This window comes from Lepisma saccharinum, chromosome 1 (assembly GCF_977018435.1).
Source record: "Lepisma saccharinum chromosome 1, izLepSacc3.1, whole genome shotgun sequence".
Lineage (NCBI taxonomy): Eukaryota > Metazoa > Arthropoda > Insecta > Zygentoma > Lepismatidae > Lepisma > Lepisma saccharinum.
In genome coordinates, this window is record NC_139229.1 from 192,351,499 (window position 1) to 192,373,776 (window position 22,278).

Sequence of the window (22,278 nt, forward strand, 5' to 3'; positions counted from 1 at the left end):
CAGGATGCTCGTGCATAGCACAAGCATGGGATTCAGTGTGTTAATTACCATTTTCAATTTTACACCACGTTGCTAGAGTATCTGTATTGGTCTGTCTCACCACTCTCCTGCCCATTGCTAATCCCAAAATGAAGATATGCAGAAATGCTCTGATTGAACTGGGAAGGTTCAACTTCATATTTGATGTTGACTAGCAAGCAGTAATTGATATACAGAGAACTGAAAAATACACCAACACACGCTTTGCCATGACTTAATAAAAATTTCAAACATTATAAACCAAGAGATGCATTAAATATACAGATACCCACAGAACAACAATTAGTACATAATCAGGAAGAGGCTACATCCCCATATTTTGATAAAATCCCTGTAATCAGTAATATATAATTTTAATGTGAAATTTCAACTCTTAAATTGTACTGCATTGAAAAATTTAGTTCTGGAATGTGATTGATTTAGTTTATTTTACTTTGATTTTCTGCTACTTTTGGCTAATCACAATGATGAAGATGTGTGATGATATGATGAAATTGATGAAGGGACACTCACCCATGCTCAGGCTGGATTTGAACCTGTGATGCCTGACGTCATAGCACCTGAGATGTGTGAAAATATTACATCTTTACATGGTTTGGAATGTGTCAAACTGTTATTTGTTTTAAATCAAATGTTTCAATAATAAGATAAAATCAGCATATACAGGATGTACACAAATTAATATCCGAGTTTTAAGTGTTTCGTGGTTATGCAATCCCAGCCGGTTGCCTCCTCATGTGATGAAAGAGCAACTGCGGAAGTTTTGATTCTACGCACCAAAATTTGTTTCCTAACTCTGCTGCATGACAGCGTCAGTTCTAAAGATGGCAGTGACTCCCAAGTGTAAGGCTTTTTGTGTCTTGGAAATTTGTGAGGTATAATTCAGTGATTACAGTCCAACTGCCCTATCAGCGAAGATTTGGATGTGATGCCCCATCTAACAACAACATTCGTATGTAGCATAACCAATTCCAGACGACGGGGTGCCTCTGAAAAGGCAAGAGCACTGGATGACCGTGCGTGTCAGATGAGAATGTAGAATGCGCCGAGTGGAGCCCTAGGAAATCTGTACGGCGGACAAGTTGAGAACTATCAATGCTGACCATGACAGTATAGAAAGTGGAAAGAAAATGATTCCGACTGCAGCTCTTACAGATCATTGGGCCCCTAACAACTTCTGCGAACAAATGCTGGATCAAGATGATGACAAATTTTTAGTTGTGGATCCATAATGTGTGTTATGGAAACTCGTTGAGTTACTCTTCCATCTCAGGTATGATTCATTATTGTATTATATATCACAGAGTAAAGACACATGCTTAAAACTCTGATATTCATTTGTGATCATCCTGTATAACAGGATTTTCTTTTGTTCCATAAGCACCCAAAGTTAACTATGTATATACTTACAGAAGCATAAGTTCGTTATCAATCGAGGTAACATACTATCAGAGTATAGAATTAAGAAAACAAAAATTTGCAGGCCGTTTTCTACAAACACACTAACGATGGCAGAGACAGGGCTATAATATTTATGAGTTAGTTTGGTTTCTTGTACAGCTGTGCGTATTTTTCTAATGTGTCAACTCACTGACTGAAATAAATGGTGGGATAAATAATGCTGAAATGGATTAACAAACATCACAGCTTACTACATTCACAAACGCTATGGTATTAACGGTATCTAGCTACTAAACCTCAGGTTGATTGATGGTCCATGTCTTTAATCTTATTCAGACAGCTGGTCCATAAACAGGGTGGTAAAAAAGTTTGGAGACTTTAGTTATTTTTCTCATGTTATTTAAGTATTTTTTTCAAAAAAATGTTCACTGTTTTTTTGATTCCTTGTTTAATTTTAGACTAGAAAGTGTGACCGCGTTCACTTCGTTACCAATAAAACAAAACAAATGCAGTTGGAAAATGCACATTGTTTACTTTGGTTGCTTGCTCATGCCATCTTGAAAAAGTAATTTTTACTGATGAGAAGATTTTCATCATGAAGCATGCACAACTGTCAAAACCACTGTCAGTTAATGAAGAAGGGACAGAAGAATTCTGTTGCTTGTTGCCGTTTTATTGCGTCTACAGTGGTTTTGGGCAGCATTTGTGCCATGGGAAAATTTGTTTTATCAATCAGAATGCCAAAATCAACGCTACTAGCTATCTTAAGTGACAGTGGGTAGTGGAGTTCTTCGGCGAAGATGGATTCACACGTGAGCAATGGCATGGCGTGATTAATCGGCCATCAGTACGACAATTATTCTGCTAGATGTTATCATCTATACCCCGTCCAAAAAAAAAACAAAAAAAAACATGCCTTCTACCTAGATTTTTGTTCATTTCGTTCTTTTCTTGCAATCCACTCAATGATTTACATACAAACACTCGTAGCAAGAACTACCACTCATGAGACAGTTACTACGAAAACCCAATGAATAGTGGTGGAGCCTTGTCAATTCTTCATTTGTTTCTTTCCAAATGAGGTGGAAAAGGGAAGCAGAAGAACGACACATTTCTTGGGCCAGTTTGACGTTTGTGCAGTGAGCAGATGACAGAATTCCGCTCCTCCAGCCAGTCAAATTGTGGAACTGATGAACTACTGTTGCCAACTTGGTATTTTGGAGCAAGGTTTGTCCAAATCACGAATCACACCAAGGAACTATACTTTCGTCTAGTTGGGCCAACACTGGCATATACCGGCAGGCTTGACCTGTAACTGGACCCCTGAACAGGCATATGAATAGCCCCGTAGCACACTGTCCCAAAGTCTTCCCTTGCATTGGCGTCCTACCCCCCTTGTTACCTCTTTAGGGTAGCGTAAACAGCCTCCTTCTTCGCTTCTGGCAGCTGCAGAAAAAAAAATGTCCTCTGCAATATCTACTCGATGGCAACGCTCTTGGTTAATGTATTTAAAAATGTTATTTTATTCAAAACAACTTTTTAATTCTCAATATTTTGCTGTTACCTACGGTAACACCGGTTAGATGCACGCCACGACTCTGCACTTGAGGAATACAGGACTCCAGTGCATTCAGCTTGATCAACAATTGCAATGTGTGAAGAGCTGTTTCGTGGTTTCGGGGGCAAGGTGTTTGGCCTTCAAATTTGCTGGGACTTGAATGGCATGGATTACTCAGTGTGGCCAACTTTTTAGAAGGCATTTCTTGTGTTCCGTAGAAATTAATGAAAGCACTCAAAATAGCTTTACGACATGCATGGGACAAAATTACTGTCGAAGAGTGATAATTTTCAGACAAGACTTCACACATGTATTGAGGCAAAAGGAAGCAACTTTGAGCACTTATTGTAAATTTCATTTCTTTTTGTTGTTATGACTAGTCTAATAAGTGTTTTTCAAAAGTTAGTGATTTAGATTTGTGGCATTCCATGTGAAAGTGGCCCTGAACCTTAATTTTTAAAATTAAATGCCATGCTGTAACTTTATCTTATCTTGTGAGTGAACAATCTAAAATTGTAATTTGCATAAAAATTCAAGTTTTATACATAATTATGTTGGAAAGTAGAAGGTATTTTACATATTATTCTTTTATTTTAACTTTTTGAATTAGTTGAGTTATCTATTGTGCTCCACCCGTGACACCAAAAAACAATTATTTTCTCCTTTAACTGTTACATTTCCCCCTCAACTCCACTAGAATATTCGAAGGTCAATTACCTTCTCTCTTTGTCTTAAATAATTTATTTTTCATAATTTGACAATTTACAGAAATTGAAAAAGCCTTATTAAGTGAAGGGGCAGTGTTTTATCTGTCCCACCATGTCACAAAATTGTTTACTTATAGCTACAAATCTGGGAAAGTATTTTAAGGATAGTTATGTTTAATCAACAGTGCTAAGTTTCATATTTCATTGCACAGAAACTGTAAAACAAATGTTGATTATCTACGAGGGCGATTCAATAATTATTGTCCCCGGCATACTTAAAGTATATGAATTGCAATGAATGATGGGGATATTATAGCCTAATGTCTTAGAAGCCTATATGCAAAATTTCAGAACCGTAGGTGCTATAGTAATTTGTTTTTCTCGTATTAGGTGTGAGAGGTGGCTCTTAGTTTGAAAAATGGAGAAAACCGAACAACGAGCTGTCATCAAGTACCTCCAGAAAAAGGGGCTAAGCCCAAAGGAGATTCATGAGGACATGGTCAGTGTGTTTGGTGATGGGGCTCCTACCTACCAGGTGGTAAAAAACTGGTGCCGCGATTTCCGTTGCGGCAGGGAAAGCTGTCAACAGGCCCTTGGTGCTGGTCCTTCAACAACAGCATCCACCCCAGAAAGCATTGATGCTGTGCATGACATGATTATGGCTGACAGAAGAATCACGGTGCAACAGTTAGCAGACATCATGCCCATCTCTGTAGGCTCAGTGGAAACCATTGTGCATGAACACTTCGGATTCAGAAAGGTGTCAGTGCGATGGGTCCCCAAAATGTTATCCCGTGAACAACAGAAAGACAGAGTTCAATGTTCAAGGGCTGGTTTGGAGCTGATGGGGGCAGACCTGAAGCAGTTCTGTGATAGATTTGTGACAGTGGATGAGACATGGCTCCACCACTATGATCCCGAGTCCAAACGACAGAGTATGGAGTGGCGGCACAGCAATTCACCCCCCCCCCCCCCCCCCCCCCGCAAATTCAGGATGCAAGCATCAGCACGCAAGGTTATGGCCACAATTTTTTGGGATGCAAAGGGTGTGCTCCTTATAGACTACCTGGTGGGACACACTGTTACTGGGGACTATTATGCAGCCCTAATCCCTAAGTTAAGCGAAGCAATCAAGGAGAAACGGCATGGGATGTTGCGGCGAAAAGTGCTGTTTCACCACGATAATGCTCCAGCACACATAAGCCATGTTACTGGTGCCGCAATCCATGCTGCTGGTTTCCATGTGTTGGAACACCCTCCCTACTCACCCGACCTCGCCCCTAGTGACTTTCATTTGTTCCCGAAGTTGAAGGAGCACCTCAAGGGGACGAATTTTCCCTCAAATGCTGCTGTTATGGATGCTGCGGAAGAATGGCTCACGGCTCAGCCACAGACATTCTTTGAAGCTGGCATAGTGGTTTTCAGCATAGGTGGAAGAAGTGCATTACTGTGAAGGGGGACTTTGTGGAAAAATAATACTGCTTATATGTCAGGGACAATAATTATTGAACCACCCTCGTATTACTAAAATAGTTACTTTAATATAAAAAATTTAGTCCGCATGTCTCACCCGTGACAATGGAATGACCTATTTGTATATTTATAGAGCAGTTTTATGCTGTTGAAATATTTTTAAAAAAGTCTCTGAACTTTTTCGCCACCCTGTATGTATCAGCACCAAGTGACAACAATTAACACATCATTTCTCCAAACAACAGGTGACATTTCAGTTCTGTCTTTTATTGTTCATTTATACAGGGTGTATCATAAATGATGGTCACTAATGAAACCAGACATACATCGCGTCAAATCCAGACGAAAGTTCCTCTTCCACTTTTCCGAGAGACGCTCAGTGTCAGAGCTAGACACCACCGAAAGTGTGGGAAAGTACAGTTCACACCTCTGTAGGATGAGTACTATGGTAGTTAGAAAGGCGGTTCCAAAGAAATCATAAAGGAATCCTATGCGCTCTATCAGAAACGCAGCATGGGAGGGAGATTTGTGGGACCTAATACGGAAGGGACTCCCCATAGGAAACGGGGTTCCCCATAGAAAGAATATGTGAGGAAGCAGGTGGACGTCAATTACATGATATCCAGATACCATTCACAATTACGGAAACATGATAGACGAAACCGGGATAAATTTAGCATGGTTGCGTTGCCGGAGGGGCAATATGAGCATAGTAGCACTGACAGTAAATGCAAGCAAAATGCTCACATTGTGGTTGAATGTGACCTCACATGGGAAACAGTTTCAAGGAAGGTATTAAAAAAATACCCTGAACACGTATGATACACTTTACTTCATAGGTAGAACACTGTAAAAGACGTTACAGTAAGTGTTCAAAATGACTTCTGTTCATTTCCACACAACAGCGCAACCATTGGTGTAGTGAATTCCGCACTCTTTCCAATATCCCCAGTGTATTTCGTATTTGTGCACATGCATCAATCACATGTTCCTCTAACTCGGCAACATAATCGACAGGATAGCTGTACACCATGCTCTTCATGTGACCCCAAATACAAAAATCCAATGAATTTAAATCAGGTGACCATGGTGGTCACAATACAGGTCCCGCACGACCTATGCAGTGCTGACCATAGTATCGCATAAGGTGCCGCCGCACAGGTAAAGCAAAATGTGCTTGTGCCCCATCGTGCATGAACCACATACACAACCGCTGCTGAAGGGAAACATGATGGAAGATCATTACGTAGGAACTGAAGGTACCCATGACCATTGAGTTTGTGTGGCAGGGTGTGAGGTCCCAATATGAAATCACCTACTACACCCATCCACACATTCAAGGTGAAACATTGGTGATGTCGTGACTCAAACATTTCATGGGGATTTTCGTCACACCACACATGAGTATTATGAAAGTTCACAATTTCGTCACGAGTGAATCCAGCTTCGTCTGTGAACAAAATGTCACCTAAAAAGCATGGTTGTAATGCAAGTTTTTGCAGCATCCTCACAAAACCTAACCCTGGCCTCATAATCCGTTGCTTGGAGACCTTGTACACGTTGGAGATGGTACAGGTAGAGCAACTGGCGGTGTAAAATGTGCAACACACTGTGTGAGAAATATCTCACTCCTGTGCTGCGATCCTCCAGTTGACATCCCTGGTGCTTCTTCAACGCGTTGTAAAATGCTTTCCTCTTCTTCCACTGTGATACGTGTTGGCTTACCGCTTCTTTCTCCATATTCAAAACTCCCGTGTCTCGGAGGCGTTGGTGTAATCTTATGAACATGCGACGAACAGGGTGCCATTGGCGAGGTAAAGCTTCCTGGTACAGACATGCAGCCTCCACTGCATTGCAGTCTGCTTTCCCGTAGAAGAAATGCATGTCCGCATATTCCTTGTTAGTGTACACTAGGGTGATGACATTTTTACAACCTCATTTCCCTGTATCATAATTTGATGAGCTTTCATTAAAGATTAGATAAAATCTTACTTTCAAGGTGATTAGATAAAAAAACCTCACGCACAAAATGATTTAAAAAAAATATTTATCAGTTTTTTTGCCCATTTTTTGAAGTCACTTTAAGCAGATATAAAATTGAACACAAGCTTTAGAGTCACATATATACAACATTATATAGGGTCATCAAACACACAAGGAAGTCAATTATTCACGATAATGTCATTGGACAGCATGAATCTCAGTGGGAGGTTGTCCTTGTTGCGGCAGGAGTCGTGCAAGTCTTGCATAACTTCGATCGCATGCTCACAACACTGGTTGCTTCGGGCAATGTTGATTGGAGATTCATCTGTTTTCCAGTGGGTTTTCAAGCATTTGAGACCTGTTGGGTAGTCATTCAGAACTGCAGATAGTTCATCAAAATCTTCAGCGTCGAACAATTGACTGCTGAACCAATGGTCAGCCCATGAGTAGGAAATGAATGAACAAATTTTACGCAGCCTGTTCCGGGTTTCAGGCATCAGAATAAACGCAAGAAGGGCTAGAATGGCACGAGAGTTCCATCGTGCATTGCTGATGTTTGGGATCTGTTGAAACTTCACGAAGGGGATCTCGTTCCTGTCAGTGAAGTGACGGAAGACACGAGTGAGGTGGTAGAGAAACTTCATGTCGTCTCTCCAGCTGCCTGTTTCCGTAATCTCAGTTTTACCGTTGCTGAAGGCTGCTTTCAATTTATCATAATTGCTCGTCAAATCCTGCACAAAGAAGTACTCGATGTTTGGTGATTTAGTCGAACCATGGAGCTCATCGTCCACGACAACGCGAAGATCGCGATCCAGCACATGGTGCTGGCAACTGATGAACTTGTGTTTGGGGTGACCTTTCTCTTCGAACATTTGCTGCAGCCGAACAACAACGCTTGTCTTCTTACCGGTATTCACGCTTGTTGTGTCGGCAACAATCATCAAAATTGATCCCCACAGGTTGAACTCCTCTAACACATCCTGGAGTCCTTCTGCGATTGTTTGAGCTTTCCCATCTTTCAATTTGAGTACAGACAACTTAATTTCTTTTGCTTCATTCTTGAGGACCACGGCCTGATATTCAAAGCCATTCATGTGTTTGCCGTCAAAGTGTATGCTCCACTTCTCCAGATGAAGCGTGCTCCCCAAGTGCTTCTTCATCTGAGCAGATCTTGTGTAGATAGCCTTGTGGATTGCTGACTGACATAGGGTTGGGATGTCAATGCCCTCGCCAGAAAGCTGGCGGCACACCTTTGCTGCTCCGTGGGACGACAGCTTTGAGCTTGTAACAAGGCGTCTTGCAATGCCTGTTGGGTTATGCTTCCTTGTGCTCGTTGATGCTTCATTCTCATCCTCCCAAGGACTGTCTTTGCTGTTGTCGGATGAGTCCATGTAACTGTCGGAACAATCAGGTGGCACTGAGCTGGTAAGTGTTGACACAGTTGCTTCCATTTCCTTCTTTCGCTTGGATGGTCTTTGCACTAGCACGTTTGCAACTGGAATAACCAACCTGACCCTTGCTCTCAATTTGCAGTTTGTAGAGGTTCTCATCCTCTTTGCACATCCATTCGCCTTTCACCTTGGTCACGTCAAACAGTTCATTCAATGAATCAAAGTTTTGTTTCTTTCTGCATCGCTCATAGTCTTTCAGAAGGTTTGCTAGTTTTGCACAAATGGCTTGATCAGATACATGCAGGAAGTTCATTGTTTTGCTCCATAGGGCTTTAAGCTCCACAGCAATTAGACCGATCCTCTCTCTCCGTTCTTTGGCAGTGGATTCAAGAAATTTGAAGCGTCCAATGACGTGGCTTTTCAGGGGCATGCGACTCCGTTCACTCAAGGGTGCTTCATAAATTGCCACGTTGCCTCTTCTTGATGGCGCTTGAAACTGGACTAAGTTCTTTGTCCAGGTTTCCTTGTTCTTCTCCGTGTTAGAAGAGCTCTTATTGAACGACATGTTGTCTTCTACTCAGCAACAGAAATAGAAAAGGCCTTAACGTAAATATTAAATACGTAAGAAATTAAAGAAACTGTTATTGAGTTTCCACATATTTTATTTAAAAACAAGCAAAAAACAATTATAGAAAATAAAAAAAAGACAGACAATAATAATATATTAGATGCTCAATTAGCTACGTATAATTAGCGAGAGAGTTCAATGTAGCTCACCAAATAATACAAGGATTTCTTTATAATATACTCTGGATAATGTGCAATTGCACATTGCGCAATAGTTATAATAAGGCAATAATAATGTTGACACCAAATTAATCTAATTAAAACTCAACTACCCGCTTTGAACACATCGCTTATGTAGCAATTTATACCACACTGCGAAACAGCTGAAGAACATTTTAATACTGTACAGAAGCTTTCCGAGTAATTACGTCACCGTGACGTCTCAGTCCGGCCGGACGGTGCACAGCGTTCTATGATTTTCTGGAATATTCCATACAATTCTCTGGTGCATAAATTATTGCACAACTCCGTTTGCTGAATTATATTATATATAAATATTGTTAATACAATTTTATGAAATGGTAAAATGGCATACATAAAATTTAAAAATGGTTTGTGCGTGACCTTTTTCAATATTTCAATGGAATATACCTCATTTTAGTCATCAATAAGCAAAAGTTCATCCATTTGTGCTACAGGAAATAATTTTTGAGAAAAAAAATGAAAAAGTCATCACCCTAGTGTACACACGTTCCATTTGAACCGCGAAGTACATGCACTTCACTGACAGACAATCTTGTATGTATTCCGTCTCGAAAACACACACTTAATGAACTACGTCTCAGTGTGCCTTCTAGCCTTGACGCAAGTCACGCTGCCCCCTGAAAGTAAGGATAGGAACTATGCAAATTACGTATTACATAATACTAGTAGAACACGTCGTACCTTTTACGTGATTCAAAGGCACCTACAGTATGAAGTACAGTGATTTCCAATAATGTCATGTACCTTTTGATTAGGGATGGTATTGAGACGAGACGACACTTTCCTTGGTCTCGGTCTCGAATTCAAAAGGGGTGATCTAGTTCTCGGTCTCATCTCGTGTCCTAGGTGGCCTTCTCGGTCTTGTCTTGAACACGCCTCAAGGGTGGTGGTCTCATTCTCATCTCATATGCAGAGAGTCAGTCTCGTTCTTGAATTCGAGGCCGAGACTGGTCTCGGGCTCGGTACCATCCCTAGTTTTGATTAATATGTATGTATGTACATAGGTATTGTGCCTACATCCTGCATTCACACAACAACACTACTGTGTCACAGTGTACAAGTGGTAAAGTGTTCGGCTTACATTCAGTAGGTTGAGGGTTCAACTTCCGTGACCATCGGAAAACAAAATTCATTTTAACACTGTAGGTATTGGTATTGTTTCATTCATCTTACGTATTCTCTTTTTTGTACGGGCGTTTCTTCTGTTACAAAGGCAGGATGGAGGTTTTTCATAGGCCCTAGTCGACTCTCTTCACACATCATACTCTTTCCATCCTTTACAAACTACCAACCACAGCAAAACACTGTTTTCCCATGACATTCGTCAGCCAACGAGCATTTTGCTTGCATTTACTGTCAGTGTTGCTATGCCCATTGCCCCTCCGGCAATGCAATCATGCTAAAATTATCCCGGTTTCGTCTATCGTGTTTCCGTAATTGTGAATGGTATCTAGATATCATGTAATTAACGTCCACTGCTTCCTCAGATACCCCTTTCACGTATTCTTTCTACGGGAACACCATTTCCAATGGGGAGTCCCTTCCGTATTAAGTCCCACAGATCTCCCTCCCATGGTGCGTTTCTGGTAGAGCGCATAGGATTCCTTTATGATTTATTTCGAACCGGCTTTCTAACTGCCATAGTACTCATCCTACAGAGGTGTGAACTGTACTTTCCCACACTTTCGGTGGTGTCTAGCTCCGACAGTGAGCATCTTTGGTTTCAGACCATCACTTATGATACACATTGTATAATATGGAAGTATGAAAGAACATTGGATTTCAGATGCACAGAAATGCTTTAAAAATTATCGAATGAGAACTATTCATCCTTCGATACTTGAAGTTTGTGTTATTTTGGATGGAATGACTAAGGCTTTCACAGGACAAACATACAATGTTGACATTCCATTGAGATACAGGTGCAATTAGAAAAAAAGGGTAATTTACTTAAGTAATTCTTTCCCACGGTGACCCTGCGGTCTCAATAGAAAAAATTAAAATTTAGCACTGCTATGTTCCTACAATTGTTCTAAGTATAGTTGAAAGTTGTTTCACGGTTTATCATAAAAAATGATTAAAATGTATTACACAACAGCAACACAGTGTTGCCAACTATTCTTCAGTGGGCTACTGGTCTAGCAATGGGTTATGTAACCTAGTTACTTAAGTTTATGTACCACAAAGACTATTTTTTTGAAAAAATATTACTATTTGAGGATTTTTTAATTTTTTTTTTGGCAGTAAACCGCCATTAAATGGTTATCCACACAACTTCATACATTTGTAGGATTTCAATAGTACTAGATTTTAGAATTTTTTATTCATTTCGGTTTATTGGAGAGGCAACAGGGGCTCACCACACAAAAACAAAACCAATGCCACTGTCTGTGATAAGCTTCAAAAACTTCCTGTTTCGCGAGACCTACAGGTAGAAGTGGCTCCCATCCGCTAAAGGCTAATATACAATATTGTATTGGGTTGGTGCGAATGAAATGTCCGCTTTGAAGTCTGGTGGGAAACTCACCTCAACAACACAACACAGGGATTGACTGAGGTCACAGGTCTAACGTCATAAACTCTGTATACGTCCAGCAAACAGGCTGGAGCACCCAGACAGTCAGGAGGCAGTGTGTTGCTGAACAGGGTCATCTGAAAGTGCACCATGGAGAACACACAATTGCGAGTGATTTGTCTTTACGAATTCAAACTGGGACATTCTGCTCAGCAAACCGCCAAAAACACTAACAGTGCATTTGGGCCAGGAATGGTAAATGAACGCACCATTCGCCGCTGGTTTGTCAAATCTCGTTCCGGTGACACAGCATTGCAAAATGAACCCAGTGGACAACGACCAATATCATGTTCGGATGAGCTCCTCAGGAACCCCTTGGAAGCGGACCCTTGGAAAAGTGTTCGTGCCATTGCAGACGAGTTAGGCATACACCATACCACTGTCGTTTGGCGGCTCCGTGCGATCAGTAAAATGAAAAAGTTGGACTCATGGGTAGCACATGATTTGACACCGGTCAACAAGACTCGCCGTCTGGAGGTGTGCAGTTCTCTGAGTGTAAGGAATAACTGGGATGGTTTCCTGCATCGGATTGTCACTTCAGATGCAAATTGGATCTGCTATGACAATCATAAACAATCGGGACAATGGCTGGATCGTGATCAACGTCCAGGGCGGTTTCCGAAACCACCTCTCCACCCACGGAAGGTGTTGTTGCTGGTATGGTGGTCTATGGTGGGTGTGATCCATCATGTCTTTCTCAGGCGAGGTGAAACCATCAATGCAAATTGTTACAGTGCTGAACTCCATTAAATGCACCACAAACTTCTCCACAAGCATCCAGCAATGGTCCACAGACATGGTGACCTCGTGTTGCACGACAATGCTCCACCCACATGTCGCACAAAGGACGGTGCAGGCTCTCCATGAGTTGCAATATGAAACCCTTCCTCATCCAGCATATTCTCCCGACCTCTCTTCCATTGACTACCATCACTTCCGGCATCTCGATCACTTCCTAACAGGGAAGACCTTCGCTGATGATCGGGCGGTGCAACACGCCGTTGAGGAGATCTTTGCGTCGCAGACTCCAGACTTCTTTCGCCATGGAATCCAATTGTTGGCTGAGCGATGACAAAAGTGTGTGGCTGCAGAAGGCGACTATTTTGATTAACCAGGTATTGTAGTTTTGATTTTTTTGGCCTTTGGCAAAGACTCACATTTCATTCGCACCAACCCAATACTTCATCTTGCGTCACTGATCCATTATATTTTTCTCCACTTTAAGAACCAATAACATCTTACACAAACACCTTTCAACTGCACCAATAATTTGAATGACTGAAAATAAAATTCTGGGTGCACAAGCACTTTGGTTATTTGCACTTATCGGGAGCAGCACTTTGAATATAATTATTAAAATATAGGAAAGGGCTCACAAATAAAATTTTCTTGACTAAAACTCATCTTCATTGCCACCACATTACCAAGAGAGTGAAATATATTTTAGCATTAATATCTTCGTAGTTCTGATAAAAGTCTTAGGAACTGCCCATTTTATGACACTGCTTGTGACAAATAAAATATATGAACATGCCTGCTGTATCAAAATGATTAAAGATATCATCATTTCAACACCCTGACAAAAAGTTTACCACAATTCAATCGAGAATTGTAGCCCATTTCTCAATTTGCACCTACTTCTTTCCTTCCCTGTGGGTTTTACATATGTTTTAAGAACCGTTTGTTTAATGCCATTTCCCCATCACTCTAACCTAGCTGGTTGTTCTCACCGAATATGGGCGATTACTCAGTACGTCTGTGTGTTAGCTAATGGATAGCATTTTAAACGATGGGAAGCGAGATTCAAGTTTTGTTTTATCAAAATATAGTGTTAAAAATCGTGTACCATTGTGTGCTTTTGTACAGATTGTTCTGCAAGCAACACTAACAAAGTAAACAGCTTGAGAGAATTCTGTTTTGTTTTCCACACAGCTTACTGGTAAACTGGTAAAAACTTGCATCAGGGCATTTGGATTAATAAAGGTTACAATTTTTCACGTCTAAGGAGAAAAATATCCGGAACTCAAGGAATTCCTGGTGAGTAGCCGAGAGATTGTGCAGCAAATTGTACATACGTAATTAATTCATTCTTCATATCAACAGGTAACTTTGCTAACAGCACAAGTATTTGTGGATAAATTTGAAAATGATGTACACAAATGAAAATTTGGTTATGTATACTTATTCAAATTTCTTACGGTTCTTTTGAAATTATTAGGTTTTTAACAACTGTCCTAATCAGTATTATTTAAGAACTTTGAACCACTTTTTTGGAACCTTCTTCAGGATTTTTCAAGCCTAATTTGAGAATTTAGAGCCTATTTTTAGGAGCCTAAAAGCACACTTTTTACAATCTTAAATTCTAGTCATAAGTGAAAATCCAGGACGCCACTGACCGGAAGCCTAGACCCGATCTAGTATGTACGTCATAATTTTTGAGGCTATACACTGAAACAGCTGAAGGGTACCAAAAATGGTAAGGTACTTCAGAAACGATTTTGAAGGATGTGAATAAAAATGAAAACACCACCTTGTAGTGTAGAAGACATGTTTTTGCAACAAAAGTAACAAAAATTCAAGACTGAAAAAGAATTTCAGAAAATAACTTTGTACCTTACATAATATTTTCCTACGTAGGAATGTACTTAATAAATAACATAATTAATGAAATAATCTTTACCACCCGATTCTGGGGCATTAGGGTGTCCCGAATAAACTTTTCGAGACACGGGGACAAATGATACCGTTCTGGGATGTATATCATCCCTAAACAGGTTGATACTCGAGTACCTAATGAAAAGATAACACCTTTCCCATTACCAATAACAATTTTTTTATTCTGCTGTCTGCTCTTGTACTTTCCAACAGTTTCTCATATTTTTTTTTTTTTGGTCAAGATACACGTTTCTAGTCATTCGCATAAAGAAACTTTACCAAAATTATCAAGTCAAAAATTTGGTCAACGAAGTACTTACGCTTCACTCTATGTGACAACCATTCTAGTTTTTAAAATGTGGGCTCTAGGTGTTTTCTTAGACAAGATAATTCATAAGAGGTTATCACATACAAACTTTTTATCTATTCAATATACAACTTATTTTATCATAACTATTTATATGCTACTACAAAGGAAAGAACATGCAATACAATGAAACTACAAAACTGAATGTATAACTACAAGTACAAACAGCCATTATCCAGAAAAAACTATCACTGAAGACCCATGCAGGGTAAATGCATGCTACAGACAACTAATAACTGTCACTACTTCCCATTTTCCATCTAAATACGTATACTACATTAAAAATTCAGTGCAATAATAAAAAATATATTCATTCATACTTCCTCATACTACTCAATGTCAACTTATGTACAGGATATTGTTCATATTCAGAAATGGAACAAAACTATAAAAAAAACCTCTTAAATAAAAATAATGTTAATCAACAATTTATCTTGGAAATATTGTATGAATATCTATCCTGGATCACTTGTCTTTCCTATTTTGTAACTTTAACCCCACTCAATTAATAAGATGTTTGGAAAAAGTCTATGTACTGTATTTCTTGTATCAACATCTCAAGGCCATACACATATTATTGCTTACGATTCTCTCTTCAAAGTAGATTAAAATAATTTTGTCAACTGTATCATTATTTTTAGATCTACAAGTATCTTAAATTCTTCTCACAAGTTTGGAAGTTCCTAAGTTTCACACATTTTGTTTTCGTACTTTCTTCACATCCATGTTATGCTTTGGAAACTTCTTGCTCTATTTGTATTAAATTTTCAAGCTGCACTTACATTTTATGGAGTAATTTAGTTTTATTATATCATTATTTTAAGCACTTCCTTGTCGTTTCTTGTCCTCATAATATAATGAATACCAGATACATCATAATGGCACCACATTCATTTTTTTTATTTACCATCAAACATACTGGAAATGCTATGATTTACTTTTCTCTTCAGCATACTTCATTTACAGAATTCAGTGTTTCTCTTGTTGTAATGTGTGTTATTCATGAGTCAATATTCATTCAAATAAAACAAATTTCAAGGTACAGTATCTACTTACCTTTACTGGTAGAGGAGTACAGTACCAGTACAGACACAGTACCATTAGAAGATGCATGGAAGAAATTGAGAGGTTCTATAAGTTGTATCACATTATCAAGAAATGAGATGTTTGTTGGCTCAAAAAACCCCAAATAACTAAAAACACGAATGTATGAACATCCTGTTATATATTTTATTACTTTTGTACTTATGGTTACAATTCTCAAATGAGAATTTAACACCATTAATTGTAAAGGGTAAATATGTAACATTCTGCCCTCAAAGTGTGCGTATTTTCAACAGTTTTGTTATTAAAGAAACCTGCCAAGTCAAAACCGTCTTTATAAAGCTCAATTTGTCTTGCCTCCTTCCAAATCTACCCTACACACTATTTATTAACTTACATAAGAAACTTTTGATGCATTTTGCTCTATTTCAGTCCCTCCAACCTCAGCAACAAAATCAGAATTAATTTGCATATTTTGCAACTGCCTGGCAAAGATTATCCTTAACATTAAGTATGTAAATAAAATGTGGTAATTTCCGTATAATTGCTTTCATAAGTACTTATATATCAACCCCAAGTGTTTTGACAATTTTGTTGGCATTTAACAAATTGATTGAGCACAAACTCTAATCATGTTGAATTAGTTGTAACCTTCTGGAATTATATTTTTGCACATTTTAAAGCCGGAGTGGTCTAGTCGGTAAGGTATCTGACTGCCACGTAGGAGACCCGGGACTATATTCCTGGGATGGATGATCTAAGCTTGAAATTTTTCTGACCTTGTCCACGCATAAAAAAATCTGCTCTGTGGCTCACCCAGCTTCAAATAAGAGGATACCTGGGGGTAAAGGTAACCGGAGCATGGTGCTGATTACATCACTTCCAAAATGGCTGATATTGTGAATGTGTTAACGCTCTATCTCCATACCCCCACATTCCCTAAAATGCGCCTTCATGGCATGGTGCTATATGCACGGGGAACATTACCTATGAATAAGATAACAATCTTTGAAAAAAATAGTTATGAACCTTTTCTCGAATTTATCATAAACGTAATTGCACAAAGAAAGGCAAAAACATTTTGAGCATTGGAATGACTCCCTAGTAGAAGAACTTGAGTTGTAGTAAGATCAATTATGAAGTAAACTTTGTTATTAAGGTGTTATTTAGCTTCTTACTCAAAAGGATGCTTAAAATTGTTGGAAGAAAAAAAAGGTAATTCACAACAATTCTTATCTTGCTTAGCGTTTGTTACTAAAAATGTATATTTAATCAGTTATTTCCTGATTATCTGCTTATGTTTTAAGTGGCCAAATAAATACTAATACTACTTTGAGTATATCATTTATTCACATTTTACAAGTTCTCAAATTCTCTTAACACTCAAATCTCAATACTGATAACATACAAAATGCATAGTATACAGAGAAAAGAATAAGTTATGTCAGCAATGAATTCAATTTTCATCACACAGTGCATAAAGAAATACACACAACATAACATATATACAAACTCAGACAACTTATCATAAAATTACAAAATTTACACAAGTTTGAATTTAGTAAAACGTAAACTAACTAGGGTACAAATGTAAAGCAAAGTCAGTTCCAAACAAAAGAAAATAATTCATGCATGCATGCATTGCAAGAATACATGAAATGTCTTACCGCTATTTACCTAAAGGGTTTACAGAGGCTATGGGAGGTCGTATTACTGAAGAAGATGGAGGGGATATTCCAAGACCAAGATGAGAACCTGCTATGAAAAAAAGAACAGAGCTATTATTACAACTGATTGACTATATTAAAATGCTACTGGCAATGCTAGTCATAATTTTTACACACACTAAATCCAGTTAATCTACCACCATACAATGGAAGAGAACTACATTACAGATGGAGCTGATCAACTCTTTAACACATGTAAGTCTCTACTCATGGGAGGTCTCTAAATGTGGGCTTTTCAAATGTGTAGGTTTTAAGGAGTTAACAGATACATTTTTGTCGTAGATAGCTGGGGTTTACTTTTTACTTTTTTGGATACATAATCGAGCTCTTTTGGGAAGTAAAGATTTGGAATTCCCTGAAGAAAATTTAAATTTGCACAAAAATTATTCTTCCATTAAGTCTCTGTGGCCCTCACAATAAAGTAGATACAAAAATTCTAAAATGAAGCACCATTGTACACATACATACTTGACTGTAGATGTAAGTGTGTGTGTACGTGTTACTTAGGGAATGAACAGGACCAAACCACAGTTAAGTAACATACAACAAAGTATAATTTTCTCATAGAGTGGTTCCTGTAGCACTTACATTACATTGTATCTATCCTGTTATTAGAAATAATAAGTGACAACTTGGTATTGTGTACATTGTAAAAAGTAAGGTAAAGTTCACCATGCATATTGCACCATGCCATGAAGGCACATAGTGGGGGATGATGTGTTCAGCACCATGATCTGGCCACCTTTACCCCTTCAGGTAGCCATTTATAAGGTGATTCAAAAGTCTCTTTACATTTTCATTAAAAAACATTTTATTGACAAAATTGACATTAATGCTGAAAAGTACTCTACAATTGAAGACAAACTCAGTACATTTCAATGTTGTGGCCCTGTAAGTCTAGGCATAGCACCCACCTCTCTCGCGTAGACTGAATTTTAACGAGTGGGTAATCTCCGACCCTTGATTCATCGACCCACTCCTGAAGTCTCCCTGCAAATTTACCTTAGCATCCATACAGGATTTATGAATATATGTGTGATATATATGGTGTGATTTGGTACAAATCTGTGTTATAATTTATGTCAACTGTTTTTAAAATGTCCTCTTGACAAACAAATAATACTTGTATTGTGTTGTAATTCAAGTATGTCATACATTCAACATGCATACACTTAGGTAAATAAGAAAAACATATTACTGAAATATTAACAGTAGATTTGGAGAAACATCATGTGGCATAGACATATATGTATGCCCAAAGTGGGTTTTAGAGGTTGAGTGGCTCAAATTGAATATCATAGATAATGGCATCTCAGCATAAATTTAATTTTATTCTTATTGAGGACAGGATTGGAAAAACAGGAGTGGTGCGTGACCAGAAGAAGATGAATTGCAATTATGCAATCTAAACACACCCTAACTGAATATTGTATTTATGCATACGAGGGGTAGTCATAAAGTTTTAATTATCACCTCGAATAAATAAAGTTATGTAATAAATTTTGTGTGATTGCAGTTACATGTCTGCGGTCCTGGTACACATTGAAATCCACGCGCCACCATACCATAGCATGCCGCTAGAGGAGCCAACACAAAATGGCGCAGCCCATTGATAAAGTGGAGTATCGTGCGGTAATTCGTTTTCTGCATTTGAAGGGGAACAATGCTGCAACAATCCATGCTGAGTTGGTGGAAGTGTACGGCTGCAATGCACTATCATATGACACAGTGGTTAGGTGCCGCAGACGCTTCCAGTGTGGTCAAACAAGTCTGAATGACAAAGAACGAAGTGGCAGACCATCTCTCTGTGAAGAACCAGGAATCGCAAGAGAAGTGGAGAAAGTGAAAATCAATCATGGATCAGTTTTCAACATCTTGCACGACATTTTGAAAGGTCGCCGCCCACTGGGTCCCGCGACTGCTCACACCCATTCAAAAAGCCCGCCGAACCGAGGCAGCAGCAGAAATGTTGCAGCTGTGTCAGGCCAATCCAGATGACTTCTTTAGCCACATAATCACCATGGACGAGTGCTGGGTGTATCACTATGACCCCGAGACAAAGGAGCAAAGCAAGGAATGGAGACATGTGGATTCACCACCTTCGAAAAAGACGAAGACCCAAACATCATCGGGCAAGGTGATGCTGAGTGTTTTTTGGGACTGCCATGGTGTGGTGTTAACAGATTATGCTCGAAAGGGGCAAACCATCACAGGAGCATACTACCGAAATCTCCTGACGAGGTTACGGGAGGCTGTCAAGACGAACTGTTGAGAGAAGCAATCCAAGGGGGTCTTTTTGCTCCACAACAACGCCCCAGCTCATTCTGCACAGGACACAGTCACACATGCTGCTTCTCTGGGCTATCATATTTTGCCTCACCCCCGTATTCACCTGACATGGCACCCAGTGACTTCTTCCTCTTTCCTCGGATGAAGAAACCATTGCATGGCAGGCATTTCCAGAATGACGACGAGGTGGAACGTTTCCTGAACAGCCAAAATGCAGACTTCTACAACCAAGGTCTCTGCCAAGTCATCAGTCGTTGGGAAAAATGCGTCGCATTGAAGAGTGGATATGTAGAGAAGGACTAACACCATCACCACGTTTCATGGTCGCAGCTTGATTTTTTCAAGGTGATAATTAAAACTTTATGACTACCCCTTGTACAATGTTGCAACCATAGGTCCAACTAAGAGTGAAAGGACTCATCAAGAAGGAATCCACAAATTTCAGTGCTTCATATGCACAACAGTAACATATCCTGCAACTTGTCTAAATTATCTCCTCATACAAGCCACTATGTTCAGAGAAAACTAGTTACTAGAATAAAGCAAAGTGCACAAATCTGGCCAATAATATCTACAGCAACAAACAAATACTTGCTGTTTTTTTTTTATTTACTAGCCATCAATTTTATAGAAGATTATATGTTGTTTTATACCTTTGAGAAAAGTGACTTTGCACTATTATTGTGGCCTGAAAATCTTCCAGTCATACAGAAATGTATTTTTCCCTGTAAATATATTATGAATTTGTTACAAAAGTGTGAAATTCACCACACACACACTCTCACTCTTGCTCACTCACTCTCGCTCACTCACTCTCTGCAGTCAATAGAGAATGCTTTATCCATTTGAAGTTTCAGGATCCATTACAATGAGTACAGACTTTGATGAAAGACCAAGTGTAAAAAACATTACATACATTCCACAAGATCTTCTCCATGCCTTAGGCAAAATTCGAACTTAGGCCCCCCTGGCATGGCGACAATTTTACATCATCCACACTTAATACGTAATAATGTTCAATAGAAGTATGCCAACTGGAATGATTCACAAAGTAAAATCATGAACAAAGTAAAATTAATCATTGAAGTAAATGACGATAGCAGTAAAGTTTTTGCAATCATCATATATGTTGCCTTTGTTGCCAGAAAAACTGTTAAAACTGGATATGTTAAACACATTTTTTTAATGCATAGTAAGTTACAAAATAATGCAGATGTTGGACTTTTATGAACTTTTTTGAAGGGTTTCTCATGAATTTAGCCAATTTTTAACATGTAGGTAGGAAAAAAGAAAGATCTGAAATTTGCCACTATGCAAGTATTAGACAGTTCAATAATAATCTGGCAACTAAACCAATACTTTGTGCAGTGGTCTAACTGCAAACTGTTGAACCTGATAAGTTAACATATTTTTCGAAGATAACATATGAATTAGCATCCATCCAATATCACAATTATGGCGATTCATTTCAATTTGAATCCAGCCTCATCCAAACACTACATCTCTGTTGCAAAGCTCTCATCCTGCAGTAATTCGTCCAAAAACTTTTCACAAAATTCTGTCTGCCTGTCTGAATTTCTATAATTTAAGGACTGTTAACAAACTAGGTATGAATGACTCCGCATTCATCTTCTCAACAACTTTCAAACACTTCTTTCACTAATAACGATTTCCCTTGATAAAAGTTTACTGGATTCCTGAGAGCTTTGGAAAAATACATATTTCCTGTAATTTCCTTTTCTTCTGTTGTTGCAGAAGGTCATCTTCCTGATCTATTCACATCATGCACACTGCCAGTTGTATCAAACTTTCTGATCATGGTTTTGATATTTTGACTTTGCACCTGTTGTGTCAAATTCTTCACACAACAAATGAGCAAATTGCTACAGCATTTTCATGGTTTTCATGATACAGATTCTGCCTTCTCCTACTGTTCCATTGTTAGTCAATGGGCCATTTTACTTCAGGGAACATAGAAGCAAAGATTATTAACTCAATACAACAGCTACAATTAAAACATCTGACAACAAAAGGGTGCTACTTTTGCTACACCCTGTATATATAGGACACTAAATATACAGGGCGATCCATTGAAGTGTAGACCACAGCATCGCTGTTTGCACTATTGGCAAGCAAGGCACTCGCGGCTGTATGTAGGGACTGTAGGCATTGGTTGGTGGATACTGGTATGGTATCTGCCTAGAAGATCCCGAACATTCTCAATTGGATTTAAATCCA

General features: G+C 38.9%; 1 protein-coding gene across 6 annotated transcripts in view; it reads right to left on the reverse strand.

Moving 5' to 3' along the window:
• Nucleotides 1-22,278, reverse strand: part of LOC145977957 (nucleoporin p58/p45-like) — a 99,988-nt gene that overhangs the window by 11,662 nt on the left and 66,048 nt on the right. Inside the window, exons 9-10 of one of the 6 annotated variants that reach the window (XM_083110343.1) lie at nt 20,694-20,765; nt 17,353-17,779 (exon numbers count right to left, since the gene is read on the reverse strand). In XM_083110343.1, coding sequence (XP_082966469.1) covers nt 20,719-20,765 — 47 coding nt within the window. In that variant the 3' untranslated portion in view covers nt 17,353-17,779; nt 20,694-20,718. Of the gene's footprint in view, nt 1-17,352; nt 17,783-20,693; nt 20,766-22,278 lie in introns of those variants that run through there. The other 5 variants (XM_083110335.1, XM_083110312.1, XM_083110304.1 and 2 more) reach the window with 5 other exon arrangements.